The sequence below is a fragment of the Balaenoptera borealis genome, assembly GCF_965194805.1.
Source record: "Balaenoptera borealis genome assembly, chromosome: 3".
NCBI lineage: Eukaryota > Metazoa > Chordata > Mammalia > Artiodactyla > Balaenopteridae > Balaenoptera > Balaenoptera borealis.
In genome coordinates this window covers 85111022-85135148 of record NC_138866.1, presented here as the reverse complement: position 1 = coordinate 85135148, position 24127 = coordinate 85111022, and the positions used below count along the sequence as shown (strand labels likewise).

Sequence of the window (24127 nt, the reverse complement as noted above, 5' to 3'; positions counted from 1 at the left end):
GAACCAGCTTCTGGTTTTAATTTTCCTATTTCATTGTCCATTTCATTAATTTCTACTTTCGTCTTTATTCTTTATTTCATTTGACTTAATTTTAAACTTTTGTTTTTTATGGATTCTTGTATTGAATGTTTAATTCCCAAGACAGAGATGGGTCTTATTCTCCATAGTAATATGGAATATAGCAGATCTAGGCAAACCAGAGGTGGCCTGGCAGTTTCTAGACCCAAGACATATGTATATCCTCCTGTATCTAGGCGCATGGCTTCCTAATGAGTAATAGTCTCAAGGAGCATTTGCCAAGATTTACCTTGTACTTTCTTTCTTTGAAAAAGATGGAGAAGAAACCTTGCTCCAGTCCACTTCAGGCTCTTCATGCATCAAATCTGGCTCTGGTCCCCCTTTATCTTAGACTCCTACTAGTTTCAGTGATTCCACAGGAGCTGCACGCTCAACTACTGTAGCATACTTTGGGGCCCAGAGTCCACCATGACCATGGATTCAGCCTCATGCACTGTTCTGAGTTTTTGTTCAGTTTTGATACATGGAGCTGTTTATCTTGTTTTTGAGCTCATGTCCTTTTTGTTTCCTTTCTTTTTTGTTTTTGTTTTATCCATCTGTTGTTTGGAACTAAAAAGATGATACTCAAAACTTAACTACACCTTGTGAAAGTCCTAAAATTCTCTCTCTAAAACACTTTTATCATCTTTATTACCTTCATTAAAACCTTTGATGTCTTCCTGTTACTATAAAATGTCCAATTCTGCAGCAAGGCTTATAAAACTCTACAAATTGTCCCAGTTTACCTTTTGCTGCCTTGTATCAAAATGCTACTGTATGGTACCATATGGAGTCTCAAACTACATGTTCTTTAAATATATCATGCATTTTCACACCAGTCCTTGTTCATGTAATGTCCTCTACCTGGATGGCTTTTTACGTCATCATAGAAAATACACACTCATCCTTCTGGGTCTGGCTCAGGGGCACAGTTCTCTGTTGCTTTCCAACTCCCTCTCCCCTGAAGATAGTAATCCACTAGATGGCAGAAAACATCTTTTACATCTTTCCATCTCCTGTATTTTCCATAGTGTGTGTCACATGGTAAGTGCTCAGTAAATGTATGTTATATTTTAGCATAGAGCAGGGATTAGCCAACTTTTTCTTAACGTGCCAGATAGTAAATGTTCTCTCTGCTGCAACTACCCAACTCTGCCACTGTGGTGTAAATGTAGCCATCAACAGTATGTAAGTAGGTGGATGTGACTATTTTCCAATAAAACTTTGGAATAGATGGCCAGATTTGGTCCATGTGCTGTATTTTGCTGACCCCTGCTGTAGAGTCAACAAAGAATTTGACAGATATTTACTAATTATTTTATTTACTCTTTTATTAAATTAAGAGGGTTTATATTACTAACCAGTTCAGCTATGAAATTTTTGTGATTGCTATTATGGGATGCTCCTTTTCTTCATATAAGTATTGGACCTGATTTACTTTTAATAATGGTATGTCCTTTTTGCTTGATAAAAATTAGTAGGAAATTTTTGTTGAATAGTCTCTCTCTGGAGATAGATATCACTTCTCAGATAAATCAGTTTATTTATTAATCATACTTAAAATTTATCCAAGTAGTTTTATCAATTACAATTTTAAAGTAGGCATAGGTTTGCTTCAGTAAGGCAAATCTTCCAAATTCTTGTTGTTACTGTCATTTGTTCTGCTTCATTAAACTCTTCATTATTATTAAGCACCTTCTGAAAATGATATATTAATGTATGAAAGTCACATAAAATTAAAGTAGGTAAAAAAGGAAGAAGGAAAGCAGTAGGAAAATATAGGTAAGGAGAGAGAAAAGAACAAAGAGGGCAGCAGAATGAAGGAATGAAGTCCATTACTTTTCAAAGCATATTAATGATGTAAGAAAAAGCATACATGAAGTATGTATGGAATTTAGAGGAGATGGGGAATAGTTCCACTTGGGCAGCTCACCAGGTTTTGTGGAGGAAATACATTCAACTTAGTCTTTAAAGGATGTGAGTGTGGGAACAAAGGGCTTTTCCACCTAAGATAACTGACTAGAGCAGAGTCATGCTGAGGCCTGTGCAGGACACAGCACAAACCATCAGAACACTTTATGAATTTCAGAGTGCTTTACAAAGTGTAATAATCACCAGGATTGAAATGGATAAAAGTAAATTACCCAATGGAGTTTTCATTAATTTCATCAAATATCAGACAATGTTTTTGTTTAATTTTTTCATTCTTTACATTAATTCTGAGGACTGTGTTTTGGCAGTGACTGTTGAAGTGAAAGGTCCCTATGAATACCTCACGCTTGAAGAATACCCATTGATGATTGTAAGTGAACTTATATTCTTTAACCTCAACATTAAATGAGTTTAGCTTGAAAGATTGTCCATGTTTTGTGGCAGTATTAAAGACTTGTTCCTCAACAGTTCAGAAAATACTGCTTGTAGTTCTGTGCTTACTTCCTACTAGGATGTGATCTTGGAAGTGTCAGTGAACCCCTCTGTGCCTCATTTTCTCATGTGTAAAATGAAGTCAGTGACTTGTGGAATTTTAGAGTTGGAAAGTACCTCAAAGGTCATTTCACCTCTCACATCCTCTCTAGGATCCAAAATGGGGTACTTCTTAAAACCCTATAGTTTCTGATCCCACTTAGGATGAGTAAATGATGACACTTTCTCCTTTTCAGTCTGTGTGTCTGAGAACATCCTTAATCTGTTTTCAGATTTCTTTTGTTTGTGGGTTTTTTTTCTTTTTCCTTGTGCTTTTATAGTTTTCCCGCTCTGTTGTGTTTCCTTGCCTTCAGCTGTATCTTAACCCTGCCGTGCCTTTTTTCCTCTCATTGTCTTCATTTAAATAATTTTAGATTGTGAGCCGAAAAAACTCTTTTAATACAAAAGAGCGGTCACTCTCTAAGGGAGACTCTTAGGTTGTCTCTCTCTGCCCGAGAGGAGACAGTTTTTTCATCTTAGTATTGAACTTCAAAGAAATAAAATAATTTTTAAGATAGAAGGTGTAGTATGTATATTTTTTACAATATGTTAAGACTGTGTATTGATTCTAAATTGGCTCTTGGCCCTAATCCTTCTTTTTCCCTTTTACCCACTTGGATGACAGTTTTTCATGGTGATGTGTATTGTATATGTCCTATTTGGTGTTCTGTGGCTGGCATGGTCTGCTTGCTATTGGAGAGATCTCCTGAGAATTCAGTTTTGGATTGGCGCTGTCATCTTCCTGGGAATGCTCGAGAAAGCTGTCTTCTATGCAGAATATCAGAACATCCGATACAAAGGAGAATCTGGTATGTGACCAAAAAATGTTTGCCGGTTTGTTAGTGATTGGCAGGTGAAACTTAAGACAATTTTCCTAAGGTCAGCAGTCATTAAGTAGCTGTAACTTTGCAGTTACTTAATTATTAGAATAACTTAAGCAGAATCACTATGATTGTGACTTTGTTTTTAATCTCTTAAATTGTGGGTTCAGTTATTTAAGAGTAATTTTATTGAAACAAACTCACAGAAGTTACTACAGTAGTGGCCACTTTGGGACTATTATTATCATTATTGAATCTCAGTTGCTGTTGATTTTTAAGGTACCATTATTATATGCATCTAAGAAAGAAGGTAAATACTGCTAATTTAATTGTAAGATGCCATTGATTGTAAGACCTACCTTGATTTCAGAGATACTGGGTGGGGGTGGGGGGTTGGTAAAATATAGTAATACCGAGAAAATAGGAGGGTATTTATGGTTTAGTAAGGTGAACAGGTAGTGATAGAAATTGTTTCGTACTGAAGTGTTTTTTTGTGATAGCTTCAGTTGTCTCTCATCAGACCATTTAATTATTAATAATTCTTGTTGCAAGATATACTAATTAGATCTTTCCCTGGTCTTTGAAATGGCTTGAAAATAATAGATGTGAAAGTGAGTTGAAAATTCTGTGTTGTGTTTTGTGCTCTCCTACATATAGCTATATTTCACAGTGTTTTAAACTGGGAGGAATATTCCTTAGATGCTATAAATTGTTGAAGTAGGGTGAGGTATTCTGCTGAGGTTTTAGTGAAGCGGGAGGTGAAGAGGGAAGGTAAATAGAGCACACCCAGATTGCTATCCACATGAGTAAGACCCTAAGTGATACCAGCTTGTACTTGTAAACATCGCAGAAGAGGTATTCTTTTTAAGTAGGACTAATATCAGTGCTTATTCTGAAGAGTGTTAGAAATCTACATTCTGGTTCTAGAATTGTGCCTTTTCCCAAACCTAGTTTACATACTGCATTTTTTCCCCCTTTTTTCTTTCTTACAGTGCAAGGTGCCCTGATCCTTGCAGAGCTGCTTTCAGCAGTTAAACGCTCACTGGCTCGAACGCTGGTCATCATAGTCAGTCTGGGATATGGCATAGTCAAGTAAGTATTAACTTCCTATATGGAAGAGCAAATTAAAATGCTGATTAAACTGAAACAGTGTTTCAGGTTTCCAATGTAATTCTGAAAGAGTCGATATAAGAAATAGTCCTGAAATCAAAGGTATCTGAAATTCTGTGGATTTGTAAAAGTTGGAAAAACGTTAGTGTTTCATTTTACTGCTTAGAATTTAAGGAGCATCTGCAGGAAAACCTGCAGTATAGCAGATGACATTGAAACATCAAACTTTTAGAATAAACTTATTGTGACTTTACTCTTCCAAAGTATTCTTGCAAATCAGATTTTTTTAATGGGAAGAGCATTCTTGAGTGCCTTCTATATATTAGACATTGTTCTAGGCCCTAGGGATACAGCAAGAAAACAAAAGACTTGGAGTTTACATTTGTGGACAGACTGGTGCACAGACAAAAATACGTGAGTAAAAAAAAATACGCGAGTGAAAAATCTAACGTGTCAGTGAGCAGATAAAGCAGGGGAAGCATATAGAGTTCTAGGCAGGAGGTGGAACTTTCAGTTGTAAATATGGTGGCCAAGGAAGGCTTCACTTTGGCATTTAAGCAAAGATCCAAGTCGGTGAAGAAGCTATATGTACACCAGGGGAAGAAATGTTAAGATGTGGTCAGATTCTTTTATATTTTGAAGGTAGAGCCAGTGGACTTTGCTGGTAGATCAAATGTGTGATGTGAAAGAGAAAAGGAATCAAGGATGATGCCAACTATTTTGATCTAAGCAAGTGGAAGGATGGAATTGACGTTTACTGAGTTCAGGAAGATCTTAAATGGAATAAGTTTGGAGTGGAGGCAGGATAAGGAGTTCAGTTAGGTATCCAAATGAGGGAAGTAGGAGGGAGAAATTAAGGCAGAGATATAAATTTGGGAGTCATAAGGATGTAGCTGTTATTTAAAGCCGTTAAGACTGGATGTGATCATCAGGGAAGTGAGTGTATACAGAGAAGAGGTCAAAGGACTGAGCCCTTGGACTATTATTATTTAGAAGTCAATGAGGTGAAGTAGAATTAGGGCAGAAGAAATTGAGAAGTGACCAGTGAAGTGGAAGACAAAGCTGAACACTGTTTCAAGGGGGGAGTGATTAATTGTGTCAGGTAAGAGGATTGAGAAGTGATCATTGGATTTTACATGGAGGATATTAGCGACCTTAAATGAGAACAGTTTTGATGAAGGGGTAGGACAAAAAGCTTGATTGGAGTGAGTTTAAGAGAGAATAAGGGGAATTCTCTCTTAAATAGGGGGAGAGGAATTGGAGTTAGGTATAGACAATTATTTCAAGGAGTTTTGCTTTAAGTGGAATTAAAGAAATGGGGGACTTTAATTTTTTAAATTTTTTCATTCATTTAAAGGAGTTTTGCTTTAAATGGGATTAGGGGAATGGGGGGTTCTCACTTTGAAAATGTATTTATTCATTTAACATATGTGGTTGCCTCCTGTATGCCAGGCAGTATTCTGGGTTTCTAAGATAACACCATTGGGGAAATAAATTCCTGCTCATTTGCAGTTTTTCTAGCATATAACAAAATATAAGAACAAACGTTGCTAAGGCTTAGGTAGACATGATTTAAGGCAGTGCACCTCATACTGTAATGCACTAATGAATCACCTGGGGATCTTGTTAAAACGTAGATTCTGATTCAGAGGTACTTTGAATATCAAGGATCTAAGATTCTTCCTCCTTGACACAGAAGCTACTCAGACTTTTCACATTTTGCTGGATTTTGAGCTTGATAACAGACTATTTAATGAGTTTTAATAAGATTTTGATTGTATTAAGGAATTGTTAACAGTTTTAGATTAGATAATGATATTGTGGTTATGTTTTTTCAAAGTCCATATCTGTTTAAAAACATACGGAAATACATATAAATAAAAGGTAAGATCTAGGATTTGTTTCAGAATAGTATGGGAGGATGGGAAGTGGATGAGGTGTGCATGGGGCAGGATTAGTTGTGTAGGTTGATGGCTTTTGGGACTGGATGATGGGTTTATAGGGGTTCATTATACTATTGAATATGTTTCAAAATTCTCTGTAATAAAAAGTTTTTAAAAAAATGCAGTAACCAGGGACCGGATCTCAAGTTCTAGTGTTCACTGTCTTGACTTAAGACCATACGTCTGTTTGAGTTTTTCTCAGCTGAATCAAGTATGTCTGGCTTATATCTGTTAAGTTGTTGGCCTGCATTAATCAACATGAGTTTCTGTTACTTAGCTTGTCTTGGGGTTTGTTGCATTTGTACTCATTTCTTTGCTTCCTCTTTAGGCCTCGCCTTGGAGTCACTCTTCACAAGGTTGTGGTAGCAGGAGCCCTTTATCTTTTGTTCTCTGGCATGGAAGGGGTCCTCAGAGTTACTGGGGTCAGTATTGCTTAATCAGAATTTTTGTGGTCATTTCAGATATATAGTTTTTGTCTTGAGGAGGTTAATTGGTAATGTCTGTGGGCTTCTTTACTATTTCCTCTAAGTCACCTTTGGGCTCTGGTTTACCAAACGTATGTATAATTCATTTTTTCTTTTTAATCTATCTATTAGAGCTTCATAAATTTAATGTGTGATGGGGAATGAACGCTTTCCCACCTGTCCCCAGATTACTGCTTATTTACTAGTTCCCCGGTGGGAAGCAGCAGTGGAGCAGCTGGCTCCATTCTTGCCTAAGTGACAAACATTGTAATCATGCACTTGCTGGTTAATCTGGTTTTTGTTTTAAAGTGACAGTGCTCTTTGCTTAACCAGCACTTGCATTTCGGAGGCTTTCTTAAAATTCAACTGATTATATTTTACATAATTATTTACAATTACATAATTATGCCTTTTGTTAGGGAAGGAAACCAAAGCACTGAGACATAGGTGATAAAAGAAATTTATGTTAGAGCTGGATTAATGTGAAGAAGTGGGCCTCCCTAGGGTCATTCCAGTTATTTTCCTATTTATTTAAAAATTTCTCTTTGCAATAACTTGTTAGATTCAAGATGGTAAATGCTGTCAACTTTTCTCTCAAACTGGGCTCAGTAAGTTTTGCAACAAATTGCCCCTTAAATGAAACACTTTATGGATGCAATTTTGGTTTTCAAACCACACTGTCCTCTGTATGTAATTTCCTTAGACTTTCAGCAACTTTAACCACCTGTCAATTTCATTTTCTTTCTTCTGCTGCTGTAGTATTTTTCTTATCCCTTGGCTTTGATAGTAAACCTGGCCCTCTCAGCAATTGATGCCTGTATTATTTTATGGATATCCTTTCAGTAATGCCCTGGTGATTGGGTAGTTAGGGTTAAATAAATAGCATCTTAAACTTTATGAAAGCAAGCAGCATAGTTTTGGGGATAGATACTTGCCTTACATCTTATTTTGAGGTGAGCTCTTTTTCATAAAAATACATTGTATATTACAATTCCAGAAATCAATAATTCTTAGTATATTAATGATGCAGTAATTTTAAATATGAGAAGGGTCTTTAGGACTTATAGCCAAAACCAAAATGATGGGAAATGATAGGATGGAATGGGAACTTATACTGCCATAAAGTTTTTGGTGTGGTCGCTTCCTACCATGGATCTTAGGGTGCTAAGAACTCTATTACCACGTTATAACTCTATATTAAAGAACCCTTATTAGTTAGCAGCACATTTCATTGTACTGAGATTGTAATCAACAATTTGCGTGAAATGCTTACAGCTGTATATTATACATGATGGTTTGTCAGAAGGGAAGAGTGATGCAGGTGCCAAATGTTACTCCTTTTTGTTTTCTTTCAGTTCAAATGCAAAACCACTCCAGATGATTATATAAATGCAGAATCATGTGCTGGTTTCATTTCTGTGCCTCTCTGGACATCTCTTTTTTCACCACCTCTTTTTCTTTGTCTGCAGGCCCAGACTGATCTTGCTTCCTTGGCCTTTATCCCCTTGGCTTTCCTAGACACTGCCCTGTGCTGGTGGATATCCTTCTCATTGGATTCTTTGATGGCAGTCTATTTTCTCCTTTTGGAGATGGGTTTCCATTGATCTTTCTGCAAAGGGTTTTTTTTTTTTTTAACAGTTTTATTGATTACTCCTTAGTCTGGGATTAGGTAGGGTATTTTTAGTCTAACAACCTGAGGCCTCAGGTAAGCAGTTTTTTTGTTTTTAATTTTTAAAATTGCATCAGAAATTGGTGACTGTGATCTGAGCACAAGATGAAAGCTTGTGACTTTCCTTTTTTTTTTTTAATGAACATTTCACTTTGATTTTGGACTTATTTGTGCACCCCACTTAGTGTTAGAATCACTGGCCACCCTGCTCCTGACATTTCTTTCAGCCTCTAGGAATTATTAAATGCTTTGAAAATTATGAAAAGATTTTGATTCTTAAAATGTGGTTTGGGGATTACATAAGGTTGTTTGACTCTCTTAAAATTCTATGTAGGTTTAGCAGGTTTAACCCCTTACAGGGTAAGTGTTTTATACCCCTGTTCAAAAGCTGACTTCAGATTGTCTGAAGGCTTCCACTCTTTGAAGTAAATATTGATTCGTTTACAGGTGAAGCTAACCAGCACGTAACAGACAGATTTCTATTTAAGTAATCTTTTTCTCTTGCTTCTTAAAATTAAATACTGTTTATTAGGGACTTGGCCTGTTGGATGAAGGATTTGACTTTTGGGACTTTTATCCTTTTGGTTTTTTTTTTTAAATTTGTGTTGGTTTTTGTGTATTTGCTTCTGTGTGCAATATTATTGTCTTGATAAACTGTGATGGTTATAAAAGGCTGAATGTAAACAAAATAATTTTATGAATTTGAGTAGATTATCATATATCAGAAATCTTTGAAATTGAAGTGTTCTTGGTTCAAATGGTCAAGCTTTTCTAGGTCAATATCTTTCAAGTGTGCTTTGTGAACCTCTATAAATATTGGGAGGAGTGGAGAGAGGAAAGTGGGGCTGGACCAAACAATGAGATAACCCAGTGTTTAGGTAGCAGCTTGTTAATAAGTCTTTGTCAAAGCACAGACCAAGCTCCACCTCATTGATTTTTGTATCTGCTCATTCTGAAAGTCGGACATGAGAGCAGATATCCTCTTCAATAGTCATCAATTCCCCTCCTGTCTTCTGTGGCAACTTCTACTTGGGAATAATGTTCTGAAAATGGAGAGTCATTACTTTTAGAGCCTAACTGCCTGGAATACTCAACCAATTGTAATTGTACTGTCCTTTTAATTCAGGATTGATCTGGCAGCTGATGGCAGTGCTCTTAATATGGCACAAGGGGTCTAAGTGTAGAACTCTGGAAGGTTGTAGGCATAAGTGTATTTATGACCCTAGACTGGATTAGCTGGGACAGTGAGAACAGAGCTACCTACCTTAAAGGAAGAGAGAAGATAATGCTAACTTCTCTTCCCTTACCTGTTACTCATTTTCATTTCATTTTCTTCCATTTGTCTTTCTTTTTCTTTTTTCTTTTTGTTTCTCTAGAAAGCTGCTTCCTGTCTTTATTTCTCTTTTTAATATTTTCCTCTTTTCTTTTTTCTTCTTATTTTTCTCCATTCTCATTTTTTCCTGGCTCTGTCTTCTCTTCAGTATCTCATTGAAAATGAAGACTTTCTTATTAATCATGGTGAGGCTTGGGGTGGTTGTGAGATTGAGAATAAGAGAGCTGTGAGGCCTCTGGGATCCATAGCTCTATCATTATGACCCCAGATCCTCAGAAACGAGGATTAATTTAATAGCTTATGGTTTTTCTGAATGTTGATTTCCTTGACCTTCAAACACATATTTATTAGCCTGACTCAAACAATGAAGCTATTAAAACTTCGGAGGAACATTGTAAAACTCTCTTTGTACCGACATTTCACCAACACACTTATCTTGGCAGTGGCAGGTAAGTCGGGGACTTTCTTCCTGATGTTTAAATGTGATCCTTTTAGAACAGAGATTCTTAACCTGAGAGGTTATAGGTGGGCTCTGTAAAATTACATAGAAAAGTTTTGTGCATTTTACTTGGGGAAGTGGTCTTTAGCTTTTATCATTCTCCAAGGGGTCTGTGGTTCAGAAAAGATTGAGAACCATTTAGTTTAAGTATAATAGATGAAAATTAATTCAGCTGTTAGCATATCTCTATCCTGTCTCCATTCTTTTTCTTGAAGCAAGTTAGCTTGAGTGCCATAGAGCATTCAGATTCCTTTTAGAAGACATTAATACTTGCTTATTTGGTTTTATTAAATAGCTATAGAATTTTAGGTCGGGGTACATTGCCATTATACTCCTTGTACGTATGTTACTAAGCATGCATAAAATATAGACATTAGGTAGACCATAGCCAAAGTAGGCTTATTTTCTGCCTTTTGGCCCTTGTAGCAGGAAAAGTGAAGTCTGGCCTGTGATTGGAACCAACAGTTGTGTTTGTCTTGCAGTCATTTTATCAGCCTTTTTTTTCCCCATCTGACCAGCTAAAGAAAAATTAGCATTACTATACTAAGGATAAAGGAAGGGGAAAAATTGTGTTATTGATATTGCTGGGAAAAGCCACGTTTCCAATAACTTCATTTCCAATTCTCAGGGTTACTGAATTAGCCAGATAGTAAACAAAACTATTCTTTAAGTACAGAAAGGTTTGACAAGAGTACATGGGCCTTGTATAGAGTAGTTAAGTAAATCTGTATTGAATAAATATGTTAAAATAACAGAAAGTGTCGGTGATGTTTGGGGGTTAGGGATGTGGGGGATTCCACTTAACCAGAATTGGAGAATGTAATTGGGGATGTAAACCAACATTCATACTGACCAGGTTTTATATTTCCTCTTAGCATCTATTGTGTTTATCATCTGGACAACCATGAAGTTCAGGATAGTGACTTGTCAGTCGGTGAGTTAACAAACACATGCATTTAGGAATAGTGTACTGTTTGTTACACACAGACAATGATGTTGATGACAGTGGTAAGGTTTGTACCTTATAAAAAATTAGAGTTAGGTCTCCACTCTGAGGGTTAGAATGCTTCTCTCCTCCTGAGTATTCTATATGTATCATATACTATATATACTAGTAGTTCAAGAGAATTTTGTAAGTGATAACCACAGTCTGTCATAACCCAATCTTGGCTTTAACTAAAAATTCTCAAATAAGAAATCCAGAGTCTTAAACATTAAGTATGTGTGAATAATGCTAATTGAGTAAAAACCATGTCCTTAAGATCTGAGCACAAAGACTATGGTCAGTAGCATTTCTTTGGAGGCAACTAAGGCTCTGTTTTGGTAAAACTAAAGAAATGAAAATTATAAAAAAATAACAACCTGATGTTACTTTCTCTTACCTTATATAAAAACCCTTCCCTAAAGATTCTTGGAGCTATAATGAAGCATTGACAAGCACTCTGTTTGGTTAGTGCCTTTTCTTTAACAATGGTAATCACTACAAGGGAAGAAATTAGGTTCATTCACTTTGTGCTTGGTGCAGTGCTTGTTAGCATATAGCAGGCCCTTAGTAAATATAAGTTGAATGAATAAACAAATAGTTCTTGTTCTATGCAAAGGGCTTTGCGAACAAAGGGTTAAGATAATGTATATAAATGTATTTTTTCCCCTTTTGGTAGGATTGGCGGGAGCTGTGGGTGGACGATGCCATCTGGCGGTTGCTGTTCTCCATGATCCTCTTTGTCATCATGGTTCTCTGGCGACCATCTGCAAACAACCAGAGGTTTGGGGATTCTTCTTATTTACGCTGCTAACCATTGAATGGCCACGTTATCGATTAGGGGTGGTTCAGTGAGTGACGCTGTCAGGGCCATATCATGTAATGGAAACAATACTCATTGGGTCTGGAGTCAGGAAATTGGGTTCATGTCTCAGCTCTCCTATTAATTTGAGTTGTGTTTTTTGGCATGCTGCCTCTTTTCACCTCTCTGAACCTTAGTTTCCTCTTCATAAAAGAGGGGGGGTGCTTCCCTGGTGGCGCAGTGGTTGAGAGTCTGCCTGCTAATGCAGGGGACACGGGTTCGAGCCCTGGTCTGGGAGGATCCCACATGCCGCGGAGCAACTAGGCCCGTGAGTCACAATTACTGAGCCTGCGCGTCTGGAGCCTGTGCTCTGCAACAAGTGAGGCCGCGATGGTGAGAGGCCCGCGCACCGCGATGAAGAGTGGCCCCCGCTTGCCGCAACTAGAGAAAGCCCTCGCACAGAAATGAAGACCCAACACAGCCATAAATAAATAAACAAATTAATTTAAAAAAAAGGGGGGGGAATTGATACCTATTGATATGAGGTCCCTTTCAGTTCTGACATCTTCTGTTAATATAAGTATTTGTATGGGTAAATAAGGGAGGTAGATAGATTGTGACAATTGTAATGAGAGTCTCACCTATCTAGCGTCCAGAAGGAAAGAACAATTTCTATAGTCGGTAGCTCAGCTTATTTTGTAACAACAGAGAAGGTAAAATGAAAACTTAAGTGACTAACTATGGAATAAAAATCAACATGTGAATTTGCTTTGTCTAACTATAGGCAAATCTCAGTTATTTACGAATTGGCCATCTTTATTTTGTTATTTGCCATGCCTTTGTTTCCCTTCTTTTTTCCCCCCTCTTCGTGTGCTTTTAGACAGTTAAGAGCTTATATTATGCAACTATACCACCGAAGAAGGAAAAGGATGAGATGGTATAACTAAGGGTCTTGTGAACCTCCTTTACATTAATCTTTTTTTTTTTTTTTTTTTTGTAGATAGACCTCTTGCAGATTTATTTCTGTCGTGTTATATATAGATATATTTATATATACTCTTTTTATTACAATATATCCCCTGCCCTTCCCCACCAAACTCACAAAAGGAAGTATAAATCCTTCCAGGATTGCCATCAGGCCTTCTAAGATAGCCAGGGCCAAGAATGAACCATCTCACAACAGCTCAAGAAACAGCTGCCCTTAGGCCATGGAGTCATCAAAGCAGTAGCATTCCCAGGACCCAAGGGCAGGAAAGAGGAAAGGAAACAACAGCAGTGTGACAGGATTCTGGGTTGAAAGTGTCCTAGACTTTCATCAGTGACTCCTAGAAAGTCAGGCGGGCTCCCAGAACTCTCAGGATGGGAATTAAGGTGGGAGCCCTGTGGCTCTTCAGATGCTCCCCAAATAGCCTGGGGGCAGGGAGTAGGAGCTGGGGGTTAGGTATGCAGGGCTGGGGTGGTGGGAGAAGGAACACATGTGGGTTATGCTGAGGACATAGCAGCCCCGCCTATTCAATGACATATAATAAACAGGGACAGATGCTGGCTCCTAAAGAAACAGGGGAGAAAGCATGGCAGGGAGGAGGAGGGAACAATGGCACACATAAGAAAGTTACATACAGGACTTCCCTGGTGGCGCAGTGGTTAAGAATCCGCCTGCCAATGCAGGGGACACAGGTTCAACTCCTGGTCTGGGAAGACCCCACATGCCGCGGAGCAACTAAACCCGTGCGCCACAACTAGTGAGCCTGTGCTCTGGAGCCCGTGAGCCACAACTACTGAGCCCGCACGCCACAACTGCTGAAGGCTGCCTGCCTAGAGCCCATGCTCTGCAATAAGAGAAGCCACCACAATGAGAAGCCCTCGCACCGCAACGAAGAGTAGCCCCCGCTCAATGCAGCTAGAGAAAGCCCGCATGTAGCAATGAAGACCCAATGCAGCCAAAAATAAATAAATAAATAAATTTATTTTTAAAAAGAGAGAAAAGGGGAAAAAGAAAAGAAAGAAAGTCACATACAACAAAAAGTACCAACAAAAACATGACTTGTACTTGCCTCCTCCCTTGGGAGTTGGGGAGAGAAGAAGGGAGGTGAAGGGTCATGAACCTAGGATTATCAACTGGTCAGGGGCACAGGAAAGTTCTCTGAGGACTCCTAAGGGGCAGGCAGATAGCTGGGACCCCACAGTCCCAGGGAAGAAATGACAGTCCTGTCAGTTCCACCTGGACCAAATCTTGGCGCTCCCTCAGAGCCCCTTGCCCTTTGAAGCTTTCTCGCTGGGCTGGCACTGGTTGGTGCCAGGAGTTGGTTCCCTCAGCTCAGTCACGTGTTGCTCAGGGTCCTGAGATGTGGCTGCATGGCTCACCTGCTCCTCAGTGCCTGACAGCACCACTTTGCCGCCCACACACCACTCCTGCAGGATTCAGGCAGTGGCACTGAGGTCCTGGTGCTGGATGTCAACCTCCAGTCTCTGGTTGGGCTGGTTGAGGGAGGCGAATCACGTCAGCGTACACGGCCTCAATGACAGGGTCTTCCAGATGCCACATGTTCTGCAGGACAGGGTCCTCCAGTGGTACTGCATATAGGATACACTTGACTTTGGCAGCCAGGGTGACGATTGATAGATGTCAAAACTTATCCTTCTGAGCCTCTGTGAGTGGAGGAAGATTCTGGGCTTCAGCTAAGTGGTCAGCATGTGTCCTGTAAGCAAACACTGTGAGCAGCCGAAATGTGGAATGTGGAAGCAAAGTCCCTCTCAGCCACCTCTCTAATATTAGGCGTATCCAGCAGTATACACACCAGGGGCCTGCAGCACCTGTGGATGACTGTGGCCAGTGCTGCCCCCTTGGCTTGTCACCTTCATCTCAGCACTCATGGCTTCACTGAACTGAGGGGACCTGGGCTCAGGAAGTGTGGAGCTTCCACGTGGCTCCACCCCATCCCTTAAAGAGGCAGCCTAGGGACTGTGGCCTCCTGCTGATGCCCCATCATACTCTGGGTCAGACTCTGCAGGCCACTACCTGGACGTTTTGTCTTCCAGCACACTGCGTGGGGCCACTGCTCTGTCACTTCAGCAGCTGTTCCCAGCCTTTCCTGCCACCTCCCTCTACACTGATCTATTGATCTTCTGTTCATTTGCTAGCTATATCTATACATAAAGTTTTTCCCTTTCTTTAGTCTTTAAAAATTTTTTTTTGCTTTATGTCTCCTCTTCCTTTCTCCTTTTTTAAAAAACATTGTGCCCACTCCCTATAACTCCATTGTTAACAGCCTAATGTGATGTATCCTGCCACATTTTATTCCGTGTTCAAATATGGAATCTTCTTTTACTCACTCAGCAGTGCATTGTGGAAATGCCTTCCAAGACAACTGGTTTAAATTAAACTCATTATTTTCATGGATGGCATTATATTACATAGTATAGATGTAGTATAGTTAATAATTAACTATAACTATTAACAAGTTAACTATAATTAACTTGTTTCCCTGTTGATGGGCATTTGGACTATTTCCAGTTTGGTTGTTTTAGGGTCCCCAAGATCACTTTTTTTTTTTTTTTTTTAATGTATCTATTTTATTTATTTATTTTTGGCTGTGTTGGGTCTTCGTTGCTGTGCACCGGCTTTCTCTAGTTGCAGCGAGTGGGGGCTACTCTTCGTTGCAGTGCACGTGCTTCTCATTGCAGTGGCTTCTCTTGTTGTGGAGCACGGGCTCTAGGAGCGTGGGCTTCAGTAGTTGTGGCATGCAGGCTCTGTAGTTGTGACTCACGGGCTCTAGAGCACAGGCTCAGTAGTTGTGGCGCACAGGCTTAGTTGCTCCGCAGCATGTGGGATCTTCCCGGACCAGGGCTTGAACCCGTGTCCCCTGCATTGGCAGGCAGATTCTTAACCACTGCGCCACCAGGGAAGCCCAAGACCACATATGTTTAAAAGGACTCATGAGACTCAGCATACAGTTGTACTTAGAGCAAAGGTTTAGGGACTTCCTTTTCCCTTCCCTTCAGGGAAAGGTTTTTAAAGACAGAGTGAGGGAGCAGGGGTGTGGGGTGCATGATCAGCTTGTAGACATTCTTCTGATTGCTTAGAGGTGAGGTAATCCCATCAGCCTTCTGGTTCTAACCAGTCTGGGATCTACAGGCTTTTGGCAGCACACAGTTAACTTCTTCCACCTGGTGGGGGTTTCAGTATCGGCAAAACAGCTCAAAGGATATGGCTCAGGATATTATCCATAGCCCTTAAGGAGGAACTAAAGGTCCTTGACTTTGTTTAATGGCTAAACTATTATTATTTTGTCTTGCTTGACTGTTTTCCTTTGCTTCTGCATTTTCTCATTTCTCTGATTAAATTTATTCTTTGGAACTCGGGGAAGGCGTAGGAAGCTAAAGTTTTTCTACAGACAAAAGACAGGCAGAGGTTTTGGGGCCAGGGAGGAGGGGTAATCCCAGGAAGGTCCTATAGGGTCTTGCTTGGTTACGTACATTTATTTTTATACACTCGAATACCCTTACGCCTCATTTTTTTCTCTCATTGCACTTATTGTCTTCTAAAATCTATATACTTTATTTATTACTTACTATCTATCTTCTCTTCCTATCCCCCACCCCTCAAACCAGATGTAAGTTCCATGAAGGCCAAGAACTATTCCTGGCTACATGGAGTTAGCCAAGCTGCAAAATCTGAGGGAATGGTCTCTATAAGACTGTCCTCACTTCTGATACACAGTTGCAAGTTCAAGGGTTTGCACAACCATCTCAGGTTTGATTATTCACTAAAAGGACTCAGAATTCACTGAAAGCTGTTATGTTGATGGCTATAGTTTATTACAGAAAAAGGATAAAAATTAAAATCAGCCAAGGGGAGAGACTTACAGTACAGAGTCCAGGAGGGGTCCAAATGCAGCATTTCCAGTTGTCTGCTCCCATGGAGTCACAGACGGTGTTCCCTCCTCCTGGTTGCAGTGTGTGACAGTACACACTGAGTTTTGCCAACCAAGGGAGACTCACCCGAGCCTTTGGCGTCCAGAGATTTTACTGGGGCTCGATCACCTACTATCTGTGTGGCTGAACTTCAGTCTCCAGGGAGGGCCTGGAGGTCAGGCTTATCTTTAGTTGCTAGTTCCTCTAGAGGCCGGAAGTGATATTGTGTGCCCCAGAGACCTTGTCACAAGTCACGCTGTTAGACTGTCCTGTGGCCAGAGCCAAACTGGGTGACCAGAGACACTCCCATCAGGCAGGACATGCCAGGGGCATAGAGGTCACCTCCCAGTAGTCATGGGCAAAACCAGTCCTCTCTTTGTGTACACAAGGTTAAATTTTCACTACACACTGGCACATAGCAGATGCTCAGTACATACAGTGAGTGGCCTTGAGATTGCTGGGTTAAAGGGTATGTGTATTTGTAATTTTTAAAGTATGACCAGATTGTATTCCAAAAAAAATCTGAAACAAATTGCATATCTACCAACAGTGGTATGAGGCTCTCTTTCCTCTTCCCTCCTTCTACACTCCCATTATTTTATTTAATTTTTGCAGATCTGATGGATGAGCGTCAATATTCAGTGTTACTTTTATTTGCATTTAAGACTGAGTTAACTTTTTATGTCTCTTATATGTTTACTGTCAGTTATGTCAATCAGCTTTTTATATCTTTGGCTTATTTTTTTATTGCCTTATTGATCATTTTTGTATTGATTTGTAGGAATTCCTAATATATTTTAGATGCCAATATTCCAGATATTTCCAGTGTTCAAGTATTCCAGATGTTTTCTCCTAGTTTGATTATCTTTGAACTTTTTTTTTTAGTGATGTTTTTGGTTATAGGAAAACTCAAAAATGTGGAGTCAAATTTGTCATTTTTTTTTCCTTCACAGATTATACATTTTGTGTTCTAAGAAAATTATTTCCTACCTTGAGGTGAAATCATAAAGTTCTTCTATAATTTTTTAAAAAATTTCACAGTTGGGCTTCCCTGGTGGCACAGTGGTTGAGAATCTGCCTGCCAATGCAGGGGACACGGGTTCGAGCCCTGGTCTGGGGAGATCCCACATGCCGCGGAGCAGCTGGGCCCGTGAGCCACAATTACTGAGCCTGCGCGTCTGGAGCCTGTGCTCCGCAACAAGAGAGGCCGCGATAGTGAGAGGCCCGCGCACTGCGATGAGGAGTGGCCCCCGCTTGCCACAGCTAGAGAAAGCCCTCGCACAGAAACAAAGACCCAACACAGCCATAAATAAATAAATAAATAAATACATACATACATACATACATACATACATACACAGTTGAGCTTTCATTCATAAAGAATATGTTTGATTATAGGTTCTCTTGTCTCTTTTGCTCTGATCCTGCTCAGCAGCACATTGTCTTAATCTTAATTATTTTAGCTTCCTGATAAATCTTGTATCTCCAGGGCCTAAACCACCCTCCCCCTTAGTCTTCTTTTTAAAAAATATACTTTGTTATTGGGTCTTATTTTTAAAAAAAAAAAATTAGCTTATTTGTTTAATTCTAGGAAAACCTTATGAGATTTTGATTGGAATCTAATTAAGCTTAATGGATTAATTAGGGAAATTTTGATAATCCCATCCTTGAGTGTGTTATCTCTCCGTTTTTCAGTCCTTTCAATGCCTCAGTTATGTTTTGTAACTTTAAATGTGTTTTTTAAAAACCTTTGTGGATCTTATGGATGCAACCTCTTTTAAAATAATAATTTAGGCTTTTCCAATTATGTAGGAATGCTATTGATTTTTGTATATCACATCCATCAACTCTCCTGTGTTACCTTGTTCTAATAATTTCTAGATTTTCTCATTAGATTGGTTATTATCTCAAATTAATAGTTTTCCTGTCTCATTTCTGATTCTTGTGTTTGCTAGGCCTTCCTGTATAATATTGAATAGAGGAAATGAGAGTGGGCCTCTACATCTTATGCTGACTTTAAAATAAATGTATCTCAAGGATCACATTGACTTTGATATTTACTGTGAATTTGTGTTAGTTACCGTTTATCAGGTTACAGGTGTTCCCTATTATTCCTAGCTTATAAGGAGTTTTTTTAATCACGTAAGGGTGATTTTAAAACAAAGTAGAGTGAAAATAATAGGCAACAGTAAAATGGAAAGTGCAGAATGAGTTCAAAGCTAAAGCATTCCAGGAGTTACCTATCTGGTAGCTGCTTTGCTGAATCTCTTGTAAGTTGCAAAGGAAAGATAACAGATATTCCAGATCAGGCCTTCATCTTCTCAGCTCCCCGCTTAGAAATTGAGATTTTAAATTTCTTGGAACACAACAAGATCAGGCTTTCCAAATCATAACTACCAATTTGAAGTCTGAAATTTTGAATTACAAGAGAATTTACTTACCCCTGTGTGATACATATGCTTATAAGTGAACGTTTATTGAGTGCTTACTGTGAGGTATTGTTCTAAGCACTCTATTTGAAATGACTTACCTGCTCTTTTCATTACCTCTATGAGTAATGTTCTGTTATTATTCCCATCTACAGATGAGGAACCTAGGGCACAGAGAGAATAGGTAAATTGTGTAAGGTCACAAGTAGTCCGTGGCTGAGCCTGCACTCATAAATATGATACTGTCCTGCTTCTCTCTTGTTAATAGCGGCAATTGAGAGCTTTCTGAAGGGAAAGAATTACTTTATTATTCACTAAACTGATGTAATGAATGACTATAATTGAGGTTTCAATAATTAGTCGTGTAAAATCCAGATAGTGGAGTAGTTTTTTTAGTTTTCTAATTTTTTCCTTCTGTTCTACCTTTGTTCTGTCAGGTTTGCCTTTTCACCATTGTCTGAGGAAGAGGAGGAGGATGAACAAAAGGAACCTATGCTGAAAGAAAGCTTTGGTAGTGATAAAATTCACCTTTTGTGCTTTAAATATTCTTTTCTGGTTTTTAGAAATAGAGTAAAAGAAGTATAACATTTTGAGTATCAAAATCAAGAGACTTTGATGCGTGTATTTATTCTTTTACAACATGTTCTTCAGTTTGATATGTGGTGAAGTTAGGGAGAAGCAAAAGTAAGGGTATGAATCTTTAGATGAAACCATGTTCAGTAAATAATGGCACATTAAATGTCCAGTTTACTTGCTAGAGATGAGCTGAAAACTTGACTTTGAACTTTCCAGCACAAATGTAAAGATGGAGAAACTTATCTGTAGTATAATTTAGTGTCAATAAGCTTAAAATAAAGCTCTGAATCCATTTTTGCTATCCGTGCTGGTCTACTGACCTAGTTAACCAGTCTGTTGTTTTTTTTCTTCCACAGAAGGAATGAAAATGAGAAGTACCAAACAAGAACCAAATGGAAATAGTAAATTAAACAAAGCAGTAAGTATGACTTCTTTTTTTTTTCTTCCCTGTCCTCTGGCCCTTGGTGGAGCTCAGCAGTTATGTACAGGCCTTAATGATTTTTTACCTATGTGCTATAATTAACATTTTTAAAAACAGAGATAGCAAGAGATTCTGTTTAGGACCTAGTAATCTTTTAACTAGATGGTTTGCTGCTATGTCCTGAAAAGGTTCCAGACCATTCTGATGGTTCTGTTTAATGGTTTTCATCAATGAAATCATAGCCCCGTTAATAATCTAAGGTGATCTTTTTTGTAGTAAAGATGAAGATTTTTTCAAAACTACAGTGAGGTATCACCTCACACCGGTCAGAATGGCCGTCATTAAAAAGTCTACAAAAAAAAAAGTCTACAAATAACAAATGCTGGAGAGGGTATGGAGAAAAGGGAACTCTCCTACACTATTGGTGGGAATGTAAGCTGGTGCAGCCACTATGGAAAACAGTATGGTGGTTCCTCAAAAAACTAAAAATAGAGTTGTCATATGATCCAGCAATCCTACTCCTGGGCATATATCCGGACAAAACTGTAATTCAGAAAGATACATGCACCCCTATGTCCATAGCAGCACTGTTCACAATAGCCAAGACATGGAAACAGCCTAAATGTCCATCAACAGATGAATGAATAAAGAGGATGTGGTACATATATACCACAGAATACTCTCAGCCATAAAAAAGAATGAAATAATGCCATTTGTAGCAACATGGATGGACTTAATCTCTATCATACTAAGTGAAGTAAGTCAGAAAGAGAAAGACAAATACCATATGATATCACTTATATGTGGAATCTAAAATATGATACAAATGAACCTATCTACAAAACAGAAAAAGACTCATAGACATAGAGAACAGACTTGTGGTCGTCAAGGCTGGGGGTTGGGGAGGGAAGGATTGGGAGTCTGGGATTAGCAGATGCAAACTATTATATATAGGATGGATAAACAACAAGGACCTACTCTATAGCACAGGGAATGCTACTCAATACTCTGTAATGACCTATATGGGAAAAGAATCTAAAAAAGAGTGGATATATGTATATGTATAACTGATTCACTTTGCTGTACACCTGAAACTAACACAAGATTGTAAATCAACTATACTCTAATAAAAATTTTTTTTTAAATCCTGTGATAAACCATAATGGAAAAGAATATGAAAAAGAATATATATGTGTATAACTGAATCACTTTGCTGCACGGTGGAAATTAACACAGCATTGTAAATCAACTGTATACTTCAATTTTTAAAAAAAATCAAGAGTTTTTCAGTCAGCTTTTTTTTCCTTAAGAACTGTGCATTCACTCTGCATTTAAAAGGGCTTTAGAATTTATCTCAGTTTTAAGGAGCAAAGCTTACATGAAGCAAAAACTCTAGGTATTAGACTACTGAGAAGAAAGCATTTAGGGATGTAGGCTATCATTTTATATTTTGTTCATATAGTTTAGTTTTTTAAATTAAATTATTTGACTTTTCTGTTATTTGTCCTGTTATGTGAATATACTAGTTCACAGTGACAAAAGACTAAATTGAGACCTCTTTAGATCGTTACTTGAGATGTATATTTTGGTGCATTTTGGTAACATCTGGCATTTGGTAGCATCTGGCATTTTTATGTTCTCAGCAGGAAGATGATTTAAAGTGGGTAGAAGAGAATGTTCCTTCATCTGTGACAGATGTGTAAGTTTTTGAATCATTACCACAAGAATCCTTTTTCACAGTTAGTATTACTTTTATTATTTTAAATGAAATGAGCTGAAGAGCATAGTAATGAGAATGCTTGAGTTAACTCTAGAAGTAAAAGGTTAAATTACTGAAATAATTTAAAGTATTAAAAATATTAAAAAGATGTTAGAAAATAAAGACCAGGAATGATATACAAACAAAAATCATCCAGATTATTCATTCAGATGACATTTCTGCTCAGGAAGATTTAGCTGTAGGTCTTCCTAAAATCAGTGGGATAATCCTTTTGGAATTTTTGGGTTCCTTTCCATGCCTATAATTTTAATTAAACATTGTTCCTATTAAAGTCCATACAATTCTAGTAACTGTGATTCTTTTTTTTTTTTTTTTTGTATTTGCTTTTTCTTTTCCTGAAATGTCTTCAATGGGATGCAAATCTTAGGTAGTTACAAAAACTTTAAATTGTAGTCATTATTCCACTGTCCTTTTTGAACCATTTATGGCTTTATTTTACATCGTTTAGTTTGTTTTTCTCTCTGCAGAGCACTTCCAGCCCTTCTGGATTCAGATGAGGTTAGTAATCAAATCATATGCACATAAACTATGGGTCTGGTGGCTTAAGTCTTTTGTTCAAGGAGATTTATTTATATGACTCGGTAATGGACTGATGAACTATAGTTGGTATAGTTGACAAAGGATGAAAAGAGAAATACTAATACTATAACTAAAATATTCAAGAATGTTTCCTTTCTGTACATGTCCCCCTTTTATTTCTTACAAAGTGTGGTCAGACTTGAGAATGTCTTTGTTTAAATTGGGTAGCCAGTACCATACTCTTCCACTAATTCCTTTGTCTTTAAGAAATTCAAATTTAACCCTTATCTAGTCTAGGGAAAAATAATAAAGAAAAGTTATTTTAAGTTACCTACTATACAGTGTTATCTGTGTCACTGTCCTCCAGATAATAAGGATAATTAGTACCTCTAATGTTTATGTTGATTATTAGTCTTTTAATATGGCTCCATACACTTTATCTAGAAGATTTCACATGAGGTTTTATGTAAGAATTGCAGTCTGAGTTCATGGAAACCACTTCTAGACATGTTCTGAATGTTTAGGTTATTCTAGAGTCATGATTTCAGAAAGCCTTTTAAAAGCCTCTGCCCAATTGTGACTTACTTTGTTGGATTGACTGCTAAAAAATGGTTTGTTCACTTCTCACTGACCTGCTGTGTGGTGCAGTACACAGTGTCAGATTCCTTAGCTGTTGCATGCATTGAGATAATTGAGAACTCTACCTTTCAGACAAGGCTTTGCCTTTTGTGGTATATTCTGCAGTTCCTAGATCTTTCTCTTGGGAGCCATCTTCTGCTAACAGTTTGCCTTCAGGGTATCCCACTGGCTCCAGCTCTCCAGACACGCATATTTCAGCCAGAGGAGGCTGAGTATGTGAAACCCAGTTGTGCCATTTATGGGAATATGGGTTTATTGTAGTACTTTTGGTGGCACTGACTTCATCTGTTTATATTTTCCTGTGTGAAAAAATGATTCAAGAACTGAAAAAGAACTTAAATGAATTAAAAGAGAAACAAATAAAGGACTAGGAATCAAAACAGCATCAGACTCTTCAACAATGTTGGAAGCTAGAAGATAATAGAACAATGTCTTTGAATTCTAAGAAAAATTATTTTCAAACTAGAATTCTGTACTCAACTATCAACATAAGGGTAAAACAAAGATGTTTTCAGTCATGCAAAAACTAAAATAATTGACATCCTATGTGTGCTTTCTCAGGAAAGAGTAGAAAATGTTATTCATAAAATGAGGGAACTAAAAAGAGAAAGACTTCGGATTCAGGAAGTAAAGGATCCGACACAGGGAGGCAGGGATAAATTCCTAGGATGATGTAAGAAATTCTCAGAGTGTGACAGCTGGGCAA

At 38.2% G+C, this 24127-nt stretch overlaps 1 protein-coding gene and 1 pseudogene across 9 annotated transcripts in view; one reads left to right on the top strand and one right to left on the bottom strand.

The window, feature by feature from the left end:
* Positions 1-24127, top strand: part of TMEM87A (transmembrane protein 87A) — a gene marked incomplete at its 5' end in the record, with an annotated part of 43732 nt that overhangs the window by 17432 nt on the left and 2173 nt on the right. For 2 of the 8 annotated variants that reach the window (XM_082388798.1, XM_082388801.1), the window contains 12 exons: positions 2298-2359; positions 3146-3329; positions 4334-4433; positions 6723-6816; positions 7618-7693; positions 10205-10309; positions 11235-11293; positions 12021-12124; positions 19924-19997; positions 20419-20480; positions 22127-22182; positions 22731-22761. In XM_082388798.1, the coding sequence (XP_082244924.1) occupies positions 2298-2359; positions 3146-3329; positions 4334-4433; positions 6723-6816; positions 7618-7693; positions 10205-10309; positions 11235-11293; positions 12021-12124; positions 19924-19997; positions 20419-20480; positions 22127-22182; positions 22731-22761 (1007 nt within the window). The other 6 variants (XM_082388804.1, XM_082388799.1, XM_082388800.1 and 3 more) reach the window with 6 other exon arrangements.
* Positions 12131-19600, bottom strand: LOC309626888 (COP9 signalosome complex subunit 7a pseudogene; annotated as a pseudogene). Its single transcript has 2 exons — positions 19588-19600; positions 12131-14991 (listed from the first exon to the last, which is right to left on the bottom strand). The product of its transcript is annotated as a COP9 signalosome complex subunit 7a pseudogene (transcript).